The following is a 15,731-nucleotide window of genomic DNA, read 5'->3' as shown; positions in this document are numbered from 1 at the left end:
TGTCTGTGCTTCTCCTCCTCGGCTGTTTCTTGGTTCTTCGTTGCTTGCCAGTGGATATCTTGCAGTGGCAGGCATATCATCCCATCTCACTCGATAAAACCTCCTGCATCACCATCGTAGATCTTAAGTCTTCTGGTACGCTCAACTTTTCCTAGTGGAGCCAAGATATGAATGTTTCCATATCAAGTAAAGATACGGAACATTTCTATTTTGGCAGAAAGTTCTGTTGAGCGGTGGGCCTCCCAACAGAGGAGGTCCTGAGTCCCCAATGAGGACAAGAAGGGGCACTGAGGGTTGGGAGATGGAGGAGGACACACTGCAGGAAGCTGGGCTTGTGGGCCACCCAGGAGAGTTTGACCTTTATCCTATGGACAGTGGGGAATCAAAAAGGTTTGGGGTTTTGTTTGTTTTAATAGCAGAAAGGTGACACGATAAAATATTTCCATTTAGGAAGGTGGTTTTCTGGAGATAGAGCAAGGCATGAACTAAAAGAGTGACTGACAATGGCAAGGGAGGAGACAAATTGGAAACACAGATGCACAGGCCAGAATCAATCCACAAGGAAGTCTCTTCCAGTCCAGAATTTTTTTTTTTTTTCTTTTGAGAAAGAGTCTTGCGCAGTCACCTAGGGTGGAGTGCAGTGGCGCCATCATTGCTCATTGCAACTTCAAACACCTGGGCTCAAGCAATCCTCCCACTTCAGCTTCCTGAGTGGTTGGGACTACAGGCACGAGCCACCACACCCAGCAAATCTGTAAATTTTTTTTGAAATGGAGTCTGTGTGGCCAAGGCTGGTCTTGAACTCCTGGACTCAAGCAATCCTCCTACCTCGCCTCCCAAAGTGCTGGAATTACAGGCGTGATTCACTGCACCCAGCCCCCTAAGACTTCTTATTCAATGCAATAAATGACTCTTTATTTGAGATTATATTCCTTTGGGGGCATCAAGATGTTTTTACGAGATAGTGGAAACCAGAGATTATGACTACTTTCAAAATGTCCTTTCTGGGTAAATTTTAAAATAGCAATACTATGTTGCTTCTAAAATTCTATTTCTAAAACTTCGTTTGCAAGGAAAATCCAAAATTCTGGGAATCACTGTTTTAAACAACTTCTGGAGCTTATTAATATGACTATAGGGTCCAGTGTATATACATTATTCTGTATACTTATTTTCCTACTCATTTTATGCATACATGTCCATGTAGTAATAATACTGACATGATTCTTATCTTAAATTACTATAGAGTAATTAAGAATCTAAAATGTATTATTGTTTAGTCATTCCCTTAATGTCTTGTATTGAATCTATGCCTTTATTAGTATGAATAGCTTTATCCAAATTAATTTTCTTCCTCCTAGTCCCAGTTCCATAAATTGTTTCCTCAGGTATGATTCCCAGCAGGAAATGTATGGGTCACTGGCAATGCAGTTTATGTTTCATTCTTATTATACATCACCAGATTGCAGCAAAAAGACAATCTGCAGCACAGTCAACATTTCTTACTACCCCAACCAATAATGGGCTAGAATTAATTCTGATAATTTCACAAACAGTTGCCTTAATTGTCATTTCTTGAATTGCTAAAGAAAATATATCTGTTCCTCATGATGACAGTCTCTGAAATTCCCTATACTGATCTCTCCTAACCACTTCCTGAGAAGATGCTGGGTTCCAACCTTTGGTATCTCAATTCTTTATATTTTGGATAACCATTTAATCTTTCAAACTGTCCCATTATTTTCACCAATGCTGTAGCATTCCATTTACTATTTACTCTATTGCCTTTGGCTGGGCTATTTCTCTTTTATTCTCCTGATATTCTGGCACATCTGTCTTGTGTATGATGATTTTCTCCATTGCTTCTGTGGTCATAAGTTTATCTTCCCTGAACAGCTGGGTTAAAAATGCTATTCCATTTTCTTCGAGCTATTTTATAGATAAATACAGTGGAACCTTAAAGCAGTGACTTTTATGCTCTGAAATTAATAACTGCGGAACTTTCTAGTATGAGTGCAATTTGCTCGGATAGTTCCCAAGGTGGACCTGGCCACATCACAAAATGACAAACACCACAGAACAGCTACCCATCTCCCATCAGGAGTGAAGGTGGACACAGTGTCTGAGGACTGAAACTTTAAACTCTTCCTAAAGGGGCTCGGCACCCTAAAGTTCTCTCCATTACCAGTGTTGGCACTTATATGTCAACAATCTTACTTAAATTTTGAGTAATAAAGGTTATCAATATACAAAAAGCAAGGACCTGAAGAAATATACCATCACCCAAGAGTACAAAAACCAAACCAAATGGCTATAGAGGCATTTCACCTACTTTTTCTTTTTCCTTTTTGAGATGGGGTCTTGCTGTGTTGCCCAGGCTGGTTTTGAACTCCTGGCCTCAAGCAATCCTCTTGCCTCAGCTTCCCAAGTAGATGGAATTACAGGTGCATGCCACCGGACCTGGTTTCACCTAATTATTTTTCATATCATGAAACTCTATGGGAAATTTCAATAGCTTTCCCCAATAGATAGACAACAGAGAAAAAACAATATAAAGGGAAAAAAAGCATACATGTATTCATTTACAAAATTTAGATCACTCTGTATAGATTTTTACGTATCTACATCTGTAATATACAGGGGAAAAAACCCAAAAGTAAATGCATTGAAAGATTAACAGTGGTTACCTGTAGGGAGGTAGAATTATATGTAATTTTAATTTTCTTAATACATTTTTTGCAATATAAACTTGCATTATAGACTTTATATAAATTAAACTTCTTTGTACAACCACACACAAAAGCCATACTTCTATTCTTTTAAAAAATTGAATTCTTTTTAAATGAAGATAGAAAAGATTCTGTTGAATCAAATGCTACTAATTAATCATGCTAAAGTACCTCAACCTTTATTTAGGTCACTGCTCAATACACACAAGTCCTAAGAAAAAAAATTGTTTTTCATACATACAGGCTTATCATTTATAACAGTAAGTCTACAGAGATTCATTATAATACAATAAAGAAAACTATCAAAATACCATAAACTTTCACCTGCCTTTGTTCAAGGTCACGGTTTCAAATGACTCATAAACTAATCTGCAATGAGGTCTACATAAAAGTGAAATGATGGTATCATAGTTAAGTGTTGTATCATTTTATCACTGCCAGTTAATGTAACGGTATTTGTCTAACAGGAACTTTTTATAAAACTTAACTATTCTTTAAAATACTCTAGCAGGAAAAATAAAGTGGTGGGGGAATTAAAAATAGATAAAACAAGAACAACGGAAAATTTAAATTGTTAAAGTAAGGTGATGGATATAGGGTTGCATTACTATTCTATTTTGCATATATTTGAACATTTTTCATTATACAATGTTTTGAAAAGGTGCTAAGAAAAATAAAAAGAAATATAAACCCGTGCACAATCATTCATCATATCAACTAATGTAACACAATTAAGCTAATAGCCACTTTTTCTTTTTCTTTTTTCTGAGACACAGCCTCGCTCTGCTGCCCAGGCTGGAGTGCAGTGGGGCTATCTCGGCTCACTGCAGCCTCTGGCTCCTCAGTTCAAGCAATTATCCTGCCTCAGCCTCTTAAGTAGCTGGGACTACAGTCACGTGCCACCATGCCCAGTTAATTTTTGTGTTATTAGTAGAGATGGTGTTTCACCATGTTGGCCAGGCTGGTCTCGAACTCCTGACCTCAAGTGATCCACCCACCTTGGCCTCCCAAAGTGCTGGGATTACAGGCATGGGCCACCAGGCCTGGCCCACTTTTTTCCTTTTTAACACATCAGGATGACTATTTCAAAGTAAGCATTCTACCTGAAAATTCCAGTAGAATTCTGACTCTGTACTTTTTCTTTATTAGGCAAGACAGAGTATATACATGTAAAATCTTTCAAGAAAAAAATGTGTCTTTCGTATGCATCTACAGATTTGACTCTGATTTTAGACTGTCCTTCCTGGGCCAGATTCAGAACCAAGATAGTCAGCTATCAGAGCACTACACCTGGCTTGTGACATTTAAAAACTAAAGCAAGATGCATGCTAACTCAAGCAGCAGCAAGACTCTAGTCTAGGAGTCTCATTCTGTGTGACACAGAGGAAGAGCCCTGCCACTTTCTCTAAGAGGAAAGCAAACTGGTCTGTACCCAAGTAAGCTGCAGAGCAAAAAAATCTCAGCACTCAAAGGAAGTAGGCAACCAAAACCAACATCATTTATTTGAGAGTCTGTTCTCTATAACAGCTGCAGAGGATGACAGGGATACTAAGGATATGGGATCCCCAAACTGATGACTTCCCAGTGCATCAAAAGCAAAATTTAAACGGAACCTCATGTCACTTTTATAAGGCACAATTAAAGAGTTTTCATTATCACAAATGATCCTCTTATCTCCCCAGAGAAGGCTGGCAAAGCCTGTTTTATTTCCATTTTACAGGTATAGAAACAGAGGTTTGGAGCTGTTAAAAGAGATGCTCTTAAACAACAGTCTTCTGACTTCAAGGACAGTATTCTTTTCACTACCCAACACCCCCCGTGGAGTGTGTCTATGAAGGGGAAGAGGAGAGGAGAGAAAAAGTGAAGCAGGGCAGAAAATGGGGGGAATCTGCGTTATGTCCGACACTTCCTGAGTTTCAAAACACCCAGAGCTATTTTCTTATTATCCATGGAGTTGGGCCTAGTCTTTGCTACAAGCGTGGATTTAACTGTACTTCCATTTACATCCATATTTTTGTACGCTTGCTTTCTCCGCTTTCTGAATTCTGAGAGAAGTCTCCTAACAATTCGCTTAACCTAAGAAGAAATAGGAGCAATTAACTTTTTTTAAACCAGGAGGGACTGTCATAGCGGTGTAGCTGGGAGGTTTGCTGCTGGTCCTCTCTCCATAAATCAAGACGGCGCAAAGGAAGAGCAGTTGGCAGAGCCCCTGTCACAGCCCCCACCTCCCCGGGGCTGCTTAACCTAGTAGGAGAGCAAAGCCTACCTCTCTGACTTCGTGAAGCTGGCCGGAATACTGACTCTTGGCTCTTCGGGCGGCTGCAGGCGACTTGTGATGCGTGATTGTGACAACACCGGGGGCCCCCACACTGAGGTGTCTCTGGCTACAGGGAGACGCAGAATTGGGTGTTCCATGTGGGAGCAAAGTGAGACTTCGGCTTCGGGAGCCTGGAGCACTCTAGAATAAGCAACAGGTGTCAAAACTCAACAACTGACCTGCAGAACACAACTAAGTGTTGGCTTCTATTCATTTTGGACCTCTTCATCTTTCCCCCACATCTCTTTAGGGAGATGAAGGTACGGGGGAGGTATAACAACACCGCATGCCCAAATCCCACAGATACTCACTGAACTGCCCCTTCCATTAGCTGTCCTTCTGGTTTCATCTCCAACTGTGCTTCCTGTCCTACATGATGGCCATGAACAGCTATTCAAAATCCTGCCCCCCACCCTCCCCGACCCACACACCATGGACGCTCATGGAGCTCTGCCTCTCTACCTATTATTTCCTCTTCCCAGAATGCCCTTCCTCTGTGGCTGGTCAGTCTCTGCTGAACCTTGAAACTCAGCATGGTGTTCCCTGCTCTGTGAAGCATTTCCCTGGCTTTCTCAGCCTCTCTGCTGCTCTTATTCCACTGCATCCAGATTACATTGATTATCCAGTTACACTTTCTTAAGAGATGCTTTCATGCTCATCTTTATTTCCCCAAGGTCTGGCATATCACAATTGTTTAATTTATTAAGTGCTTAATAATGTCGGCTGTATGCATGAACTAAGCTGTCCACCAATTATTCCTCATTTGTTAGTCCAGTGTTTACATTTCATCCTGTGGTAATATATAATCCAAATTACAATCTAGCTGATGATAAAAATGGCATCTCAACTTAGTGGAGATGGATTTTTCAGTAAATGTTGGGATAACTGGGAAGCCATCTGAATAACAAAGCTGGATTCATCTCCCAGATCACAGACCTCGAATGGATCGAAGATTTAAGAAAAACTAACAGTACTAGAAGAAAACTTGTAACCATGGGATAGGAAAGGCCTAACACTTTGAAATCCCAAAGCTATACCAGAAAAGCTTAGCCGAGTGCGATGGCTCACGCCTGTAATCCCAGCACTTTGGGAGGCCAAGGCAGGTGGATCACCTGAGGTCAGGAGTTCGAGACCAGCCTGACCAACATGGAGAAACCCCGTCTCTACTAAAAATACAAAATTAGCCAGGCGTGGTGGCGCATGCCTGTAATCCCAGCTACTCAGGAGGCTGAGGCAGGAGAATCGCTTGAACCCGGGAGGCGGAGGTTGCCGTGAGCCGAGATCACGCCATTACACTTCAGCCTGGGCAACAAGAGCAAAACTCCGTCTCAAAAAAGAGAAAAGAACAGAAAAAAGAAAATCTTGATAAATTTGATTACCTAAAAACTGGAAACTTCTGCAAAGGAAACAAATAGACCAACAAAATACCCCACTACGACCACCAACAAAGCCAACCTATAAACTAGGAAAATTGTGGAGCTGGAAATAATTATTAAAATGGGCCAAGGTATGAAGAGAGCTTACAAAAAAAGAAATATAAAGGGCTTTTAACACATAGGAAAATATGTTCAACTGTACTCAGAAGATAAATGTAAATTCAAACTACTTTAGATAACCATCTTTCACCCATCAGATTGGCAAAAATTCAAAAGTCTGAGTACACAATCTGTCAACAGGGCCACAGAGAAACAAGTTTGTGGAAGTCAAAAAGATGGCAAAACCCTGAGAACAGCAATCAGCAGACCCGTCACAGATACAAACATATCTCCCCTGGCTCCAGCAATCCCGTCTGGGAATGTATCCTCCAGACATACCTGCAGCCAGGTGAAATGCTCTATGTCCCTGTTAGTCACCGCAGCACTATGTTTGATGGCAAAGGACAGAAAACAATCCAAATGTCCGTCAGCATGCGACGGGTTAAATAAATTATGGTACATCTATGTAATGGAATACTACCAAGCTATAAAACAATAATGAGAGAGGTTTCTACGAATTGATCTGGAAATATCTCTCAGCTAGATAGTTAAGTGAAGGAAGGCACATAATTGTTCTATAGTATGCAAAGTATAGCTTTTCCAACATGAGGTACATAAATATTTTTGTTATTTAACTTGTTGAAAATTATTTGCTTAAAACAAACATACTGCGGAAGGATACATATAAAACTATCAAGTGACTGTTTATTTGTGCAGAAGCAGGGAATGAGAGGATAGAAACAGAAGAGGGGAGATTTTTTCACTGTATACTTTTTATATTCTTCCACTTTGAACTATATGAATGTATTCCCTATTGAAAACATTTTAATTCTGCATAAACTTTACATTCCAATTGTTCCTATACTTCATCTCAGCTTGAGAAAAGGCAACTTAGATAATGTAGAAATCATCTAGCTCCTACAGTTCAAAGATTTACTGAATACCTACTATGTGCCTAGGAAAATATATACTGTGTAGTGTCAGGAAGAAAACAAAATGTATGAGACAGTTTTTCACCATAGATACCTATAATATTGCTGGGGATGTAAGATGCAAATATACAGAGACAGACGGAGGGAAACATACACAGATGCACACTTACAAGATGGTGCATAACAGGGGCTAATTTGGCAATACGGCCAGAAAATGTCAAAGAAGTGAGCTCATCTCGTCACGGCAGGATGTTCCAAGGGTGATGGGCCTGAAGCCTGAGTAGGCTTTGGGAAGCTAGACAGGCAAGGCAGCACACGACATAGCAACTCAACAGTCTGGATACCGAGGTAGTCTTAGCCTCAGGCCTCAGCTAACAAGCACAGCTCTAAACACTGTTAAACATTAATGATTCATCATTCTACAGATCACCAGGGGATGGAGGAGTGGGGTGAGAGCCAGGGTAGAAATCAGAGTTTTGGTTCACCTTGAAATACCGCAGATTGTAAAGATTCTCTGGATTTGACTTGGACATAATGAATTAGAATGCAGATAAAGATAGGAAATAACCATATGTTAGGTAATTGGAGAAATGTGTGGTCTAAGAACTATATATATCTTGATCAAAATGAGCTATAATAATCACCTACTTTCAGCTTCAATCTTTTCACTTGGAGAGTAGAGGGAGAAAGAGGATATTTCTTTAATAACAGTAAATTTGCCTAAGTATTAAGAGTCCACTGAAATATATTTTGACTGTCAGCGAGGCTTATTCCAGTCCAGGAAAAGGCAGATTTCTTTCCCTGGGCTTTGAAACCAGACACATAAGTTTCATTCTTCATACACACACCTCTATCCCCACTTCTCCCCTACCAAACCCCTGTTCTTGCCACGTGATCTGGGGTGAGTTATTTAAGCTTTCTCATTAAGCATCAATTTCCTAATCTTTAAAAAGAGAAATAATAACATTGACCCTTAAACATCATCATGAAATTTAAATTAGATTATGCATATAAAATGCTTAGCACAGTGCCTGACATGTAGAAGCTGCATGGACAACGTTTGTTTCTTAATATCACTGAAAACTTGAACAATGAAAACCTTATGGATTTTCAAAATGTTAAGAAGTTGCTTAGCACAAAATCATAAGCAGTTGCTGAGTCGCTGACCTTCTTATTTTCTATAGGGTCAGACTGGTCAGAAGCCCAAAACATAATTAAATAGTTACAGGGTCAGCCATTAAATATCAAGATTGTAGGGAAAACACACAGACACACACACACACACACACACACACCCCCTAATTCTGAGTAGAAATAAGGACTCATCAGAAATCAGAGAGGAAGACAGCTCTGGCAATAGACACCTTTGCCTGTAGCAGTATCACCATGAATGGCAATAAATCAAGAAATTCACCCAAGAGCAAAATTATTCCATGGTGAATGTCTAACCCCATGATCATTATTTAATGGTTGGCTGTCATCTGAATTTACATGCAGTAAATCTGAGTCAAAAAGCCTTTAATTTTCCATTAACTGGGGATTCTCACAGTGTAATTCACATCCATGCCTCCTTTCAGGATAAACATGAACAAAAAAGTCTTACCCTTGGTAAATCCCACAGTCATTACAAGAACAAGTGAGAAAGGCAGCAAATTGTAGCCACTATAAATGAGCAGGCTGTGTTTCCACAAGGCAGCCTGTCTACAATCTCCAGGTTTTGTTTCAAAATTATGCTTGCATGTCATAAAAGCCTATTTTCGCTATTAATTTAAAATATTAACAGAGTCTGAGAAACAACATGGCAGGTTTTTGTTCCAAATATTTACTTCAGTGGGGGTGACTAGAAACTCCAAGTGTGCCATCTGTGGGAAATTCTGAGTCAAGAGCAAGTTTCTTCATCCTTTGCTTAGGAAAATTGTCCCTCACACAGCCATCGGTGCTCATCTGGCTACTCCTTATGTCCCCTCGCTTCATAAGCACCTGGCTGATGATGGGGTGACAGCAAAAAAGAGTGTGGGAGCGGGTGAGACCAAGTGCTAATGCTCACAGCCTGTCCAGGCATCTGCACACAATCACACAGGCCTCTTGGTCTTTCCCTACATTCTCATTGAATGATTCCTAAATTTCCCAAGTTTGCAAAGAGAAGACAAAACACACATACTCTTTGTATCTGCTGGCCAAAACCGCCATTTAGGAAAGGAGAACATTCTTGGAAAAGGAGAGGAATCATTAGAAAGAATCTGTCCAACCAAGGTAAACGGGCAACAAGCCTGGGAGATAGAAGCCAAGTGCGAGAAAGCTTAGAGCGAGAAGCACTGGACCATCTACAGGCCCAGTACCAATCCAGTACTATGGACAATGTGGGGAGTGGTTTAGAGCACACTTTCTCAAGTCAACTGCCTGAGTTCAAATCTGGGCTCCACCACTTGCAAACTGTGTAACCTAGAAAATGTAGGTATCTTCCTTTCTAAAGTTTAATATTACCTACTTCATTGGGTTGTTGGAGAAAGATATGAGAAGAGACACATAAAGCATGTGTCATAAAGTATGCAATAAATACCATCATTAATAAATAAAATGAGGTCTTCAAGCCTCATTATAGGTGAATGGCTGTTAAGTGGTCCCTGACTGAACTATATGGCCATTTTGGTCCTTGGTATCTTAAGTAGTCACAGTCTTAAGGCTTCCTTAACTTTAAAAGATAGTCATCCTAATTACTAAAAAACCACTTGCTTCAGAGAAAAAAAATGCACTTACAATATGATTTCACATTTTCAGAAACCCACCTGTTATAGAAAGCAAAGTTCCCTATAAATTAATCCAATCTACATGGTTTACCAAAAAGAAATAATTAGTTTAAATAATGGAAAGTTTCCCTTAATACTTGCAATAAACAAAGTTCCAAATAGAAAAGATCAGCTGGTCCTAAAAACCTCTTAAGACATGTATCAAAAGTTTGTAATTGCTGAACTAGCATTAAAAGGAGGCAAGGGAGGAAAGGGGTATAAGATCTCAAATAGACATTTGAGACAACCACATCTACTGTAGAAAATTTTTCTGATGTGAAAAATTTCTGAGCACCAACTAATTGTAACAATATTCAAATGACATTTACTTTGAAACATATTTTCCTCACTTCCTTTAATTCCTTCATAGCAAGGAGGAAAAAAAGATACTACATTTCAGAAAAAAATAGCCCAAGGGAAACAGAAAAATCCAACAAGTCTGGAAATGTATTTTGAAGAACAAATTTAACCAACTAAAATCATTGGATTGTATTTCTTCTATTCCTCTAAAAAAATTGTGCCATATCTAAATATGTGAAAGCTAAGGATAAAAATCCTTTTCCTCTAAAAGCAAATATACTTCAAAATCAACAAAAAGAAACAGCATAACAATTTTTAAAATAGTATATTAAAATTAGTTGGAATTTCACTTTCCTGACAGTCAACATCTGAATAAAATGTGAACCGTTTCTTAAATGAATCTATTCCAGTATTTTGCTTAATAGCTTCATATTGACCTAATTTGCATTGCTTTGTTTTTGTTTTTTAGTTGTCTATTCTTTCAAGCTTAAACAGACCTAAAGTAGAATTAAAACTGGGAAATTTTCCAAGTTCATTTCCATGATTAGCTTTTCAAATTTGTTCTAGCTCTCTCTACTTTTCCAAATTCCTGTTTTCATCCAGAAATACAGTTTCAATATTAAGTAACCAGGCATAGAAAATTTCTTCCTCAAATTTCATCTTCAAATCTTTAATACATCTTAAACATTTTTCACTAACTTTATACCAATACCCTCTCAAATGGCAACATAAATGCAAGCAAATATGTGTGCAAATGAAAAATTGTGGTTCTTCCAGAGACGACATCTCTAGCCTGCTTCTAAACACTGTCCTGAATCTATGAGTATGCATGCAAATGCCAGATTCCTGAAAAACTATCACAAGCAAATGCATATATTTCATTTCCTACAAATAGTGAGAAACAAAACTTGACATTTTTCGCTTTTTTCCCCCCATCATTTTCAACTCCTCCATCCCCCAATCATCTAACCCCCCTCCCTCCACCCTCCCCACCCCCTTGCCAATAAATCCTGCTGATTCTTCTTTAACAGTTAATTCAACTGCTCTAGAATCCCTAGTCAATCTCCAGGGCAAACTTGAAGGTCCCAACTCAACTGAAAGCACTGTCCTTGTGCATTTGACCCCCTTCTCTCGCCACTTGCCACAGATCCACCCAGAAGTGTCAAGTGTGATTTCAAAACCTTCCACCTTCTCCGCTTTGCATCCTCCATCCACACCATTTGCTTGGGGGCCTTGCAATTCCAAGTACCAAGACTCCTTTTGGATGCTTTATTCTGAAAACATGAAAGACTCTCTTTCTGCTGACGAAGCTCAATTCACTGCATTTCTCATGCTTTGGAACTATGCAATTTTAGAGCTAGATGGAATCTCAGACATAATTCTAGTCTAGTCCTTTCCCTTTATAGATCTAAAGTCTACAGCTCCCAAAAGGTAAATGAATCATACAAAACTCGGACCCAAATTATAAATCTCATCCAAGACTCAACTCAGAAAACACCTGATTAGAGATTCAGCCCCTCCAGCTGGGCCTTCACAATTAAAGAAGGACCCCATCATCCAAAATAGTATCTAACACAGGGCAGACTTTAAAATAGTTGCTAGAAAGGAAGAAAGCTGACAACTGTTACACATTTTTATCTTTATTCTTACCCAAAACTTCAACTTAACCACTTATCATCATAAAAATAAACACACAACACTCCTTTGAAAGTAGGGCAATTGTGGGCTATATTCCTAGAATTACAGATCCCCAAAGAAAATAATTTTATTTTTTATATATATAGTAACATAACACAGAGACCGTTAAATGCTGAATTGCCATTTTAATAGAGAAAAAATCTGAAAACTAGGAATAAAATTTTCTTAATTAGGCTACAAACCAAAAAATTACAGTAACCATCATATTTAAATCATATTTAATTTTTTAAAAATTAGCTTCATTCCTTTTAATATTAGAAACAAGAATTTCACTACCACTGTTTACTGTAAGCACTAGTCAACAAAATAGGACTAGAAAACAATCACTGTAGATGTGACTGTTTTATTTAAAAAAAAAAAAGAGTTTCACAATGTTGTCAGATAGATGATGAATTTAGAAAACCCAACAGCATTCCTTCATATCAATGATAACCAATCAGAAAATAGAAAATATCATTCACAATAGCAATAAAAACTATGATGTACAATATTAACCAAATAGGGAGTATACGAGACCTTTACTTTATAGAGAAAAAAAAAATTAATCCATGAAAAGAAATCAATGCAGAATTGAGAAAATGGAAATACACATATCAGATAAATGGATGGGACAACTTAATGTTGTAAAGATGTCAGTTCTCCCCAATTTGCTTTATAATTATTGTAATAAAAATTCCAGCAGGATTTTTTGAGCAACTCAACAAATTTATTCTAATATGTAAATGGAAGAATAAAGTTTCATGAAAGGTCAAGTTAATTTTGAAAAGGAGAGCAAAAGGGAAGAACTCACCCAACCAGATACAAATATTAACAAAGCTACAATGGAAATACACACACACAAAAACACATACATATATGTGCATATTACAGTCTAAATATTTGTGTCCCCTCCCGGTAAAAAAGCTCATATATTGTGGCAGGGCGCAGTGGCTCAAGCCTGTAATCCTAGCACTTTGGGAGGCCAAAGCGGGTGGATCATGAGGTCAGGAGATCGAGACCATCCTGGCTAACACGGTGAAACCCCATCTCTACTAAAAATACAAAAAAATTAGCCGGGCGTGGTGGCGGGCGCCTGTAGTCCCAGCTACTTAGGAGGCTGAGACAGCAGAATGGTGTGAACCCGGGAGGCGGAGCTTGCAGTGAGCCGACATTGCGCCACTGCACTCCAGCCCGGGTGACAGAGCAAGACTGCATCCAAAAAAAAAAACCTCATGTATCATATATTGAAATCCTAACCCCAAAGTGATGCTATTAGGTGGTAGGGCGTTGGAAGGTGATGAGGACATGAGGATTCACTGCCTCGCTTGAGGTAATTCACTCAGCTGTCTTCAACTGAGGTCCAAAAAAGTCACCACAACTCTCTATGGAACACCATAACCGGGAGCTGAGTTAGCATCTTGGAAAAAAATTACTTTTTAATATCAAAGGCCAACATAGCATACTAATTCTCAGGTATTTAAACAATAAGCTCATTAGGGCTAAACCACATGGAGCTAAATACTTTTAATTGTTTATATGGTTTTTAATTAACTATTCCTAATAACAGGAGTAACGTTTGATGGGCAGTATGTATATAGATGTACAAACAAAATGTAGACTACGCCACGCATAGCACTTAATGTGCATTACTCAGGAGTCATCTGTCTCCATGGCTTACTGCTTCCCCTTGAGGATGGCCTTTCCCAGGCCAGAGACGGTATCTAACCAGCCATGGCGTATTCTGTTGAATTTGATACAGGGCCTCACCTTGCAAAAGCTATGAATGCGGTAAATAAAGAGCAATAAATCCCCCCAACCTCAACTTTTATCACTGGTTAAACCACTGCCTCTTCCCTGAAAACCTAATTTTAAAAATATCAACACTGGTTCATTACTGTCTCTTCTCCTTTTCCAAATAGGCAGAAGAGTCTGGAAAAGACATACATACCACCACACCTACCATACATAAACATGAAATGTCCAAAAAGCAACCTGGCACAACACCAACCAACTCGCATTATTCAGAGATTCAGCAAGTATTTAATAAACATCTACTATGTGCCAGGCACTGCTCTCAGGAACGAAGTACAACAATGAGCAAAACAAACACTCCTGTCCTCGTGGAAATGGCATCCTGGTGAGAGAAAGAGGTCCTCCCCACCCACCACCCCCTAAAAAGGTAAATAGGTAAAATATGAAGCAGGGATAGAAAAAAAGAAAACAAACTTGAGGCGGCTTTCCAATTTTAGACAGGTGGCCAGAGAAGGCTTCGTGAGAAGGTAACATTTGATTAAAGACATCAGTGAAGTAAAGGAGTGAGTAAAGCCATCTGGGTAAGAGCATTCTACATAGAATCTCAACAGAGCACAAAAGCCCTGGGGTGAGAGTTCATTTGGCGTGTTTCAGCAAGATGGACAGAGTGGCAGAGGTGGAAGTGAGCAAAGCACAGAGCAATATAGATAAGGGATGGGAGAGACTAGTTCCTGAATTAGAAATTACAGACTGCTGCCAGGCAAGCCAGATGCCTGGTACCACCTAAGGCTGAGGCAGACATGGAGAATGACAAGCAAATTAGAAGAATGGGTTGCAATAAGCTTTCTCCTCAGGGTCATACTCAGGTATTAAATTGTTATTTGCCTACAATTTATTTATGTCTACACGGAACGGATCATTTCGACTGGATAATTTTCATCGTAAAATTGTATTACTACTGCCCTGAAGATGGGCATTTCGTGATTTATTCTCTGCTCTATTTCTTCTCATGTCTCATTGTAATCGACTCGAAGATACTTTATGCCAGAAATGAATCACAGAACAAAAGGCAAGTGCGTGCTGAGGAATTCTATAAATGATCACTCAGGAACATGGGGGCAAGGGCTCCTATTTTATGTTTAAACTTCTGTCTCCGGCTACCAGTGGGTCAAATCAGCCATGGGATGAGAAGTCCAATGTCATTCCAAGAACATTTCAAGAAGCAAATTTGTTTTTTCTTGAAATCAATAACTAATCTCTGACAGAGCACTCCTGTCTACTAAGAGATCATTATCTCCTTCCCAAATGCTCAGGCACAAAAATGCCAAGCTCAAAAGGGCACGCCTACTTGTGTTTCAAAATGTTTCATGCTAAAAAAATTAAATCACGACATCATCAACATGCCCAAGCGGCGTGCAGACTCCTACAGGAGCGGTGGAATAAATCCCACTAATTACTATTCCGAGCTTGGTACTGCTGATGAAGTTAAGATAAAAATGCGAGTTTTGCTAATAACACAGGAAGTCTGGCTAGATAGCACCTTACTAACTCACCTATGGTGATAGCCACAGGAGGCTACAGAAACCTTATAACCCGTGGATCCATGAGGTAATTTTCCTAAAAACATTGTGTTTGGCCAGAATCTTAGAAGGTCTTGATATTTGGCTTCCTCTTTTCTCCTGTGCTTTTTATAAGTATGGAACACATACACAGGTGTCTTATATACATAGATTTAATCTCTTCCTAATTCTCAGTAAGGCACT

The 15,731-nt window shown here is 39.2% G+C and overlaps 1 protein-coding gene across 6 annotated transcripts in view; it reads right to left on the bottom strand.

Moving 5' to 3' along the window:
• The window catches only part of LOC105470956 (oxysterol binding protein like 10), a 326,292-nt gene that overhangs the window by 170,318 nt on the left and 140,243 nt on the right, over window positions 1–15,731 (bottom strand). For 4 of the 6 annotated variants that reach the window (XM_011723317.3, XM_011723316.3, XM_071090768.1 and 1 more), the window contains one exon: window positions 4,996–5,187. The exons of the other annotated variants lie outside the window; for them this stretch is intronic. In XM_011723317.3, coding sequence (XP_011721619.1) covers window positions 4,996–5,187 — 192 coding nt within the window. The remainder of the gene's footprint in view (window positions 1–4,995; window positions 5,188–15,731) is intronic. 6 annotated transcript variants of the gene reach the window in all.

This window comes from Macaca nemestrina, chromosome 2 (genome assembly GCF_043159975.1).
Source record: "Macaca nemestrina isolate mMacNem1 chromosome 2, mMacNem.hap1, whole genome shotgun sequence".
Taxonomy (NCBI): Eukaryota; Metazoa; Chordata; class Mammalia; order Primates; family Cercopithecidae; genus Macaca; species Macaca nemestrina.
The sequence above is the reverse complement of the archived record's forward strand: the minus strand, read 5'-3'. Positions and strand labels throughout refer to the sequence as shown.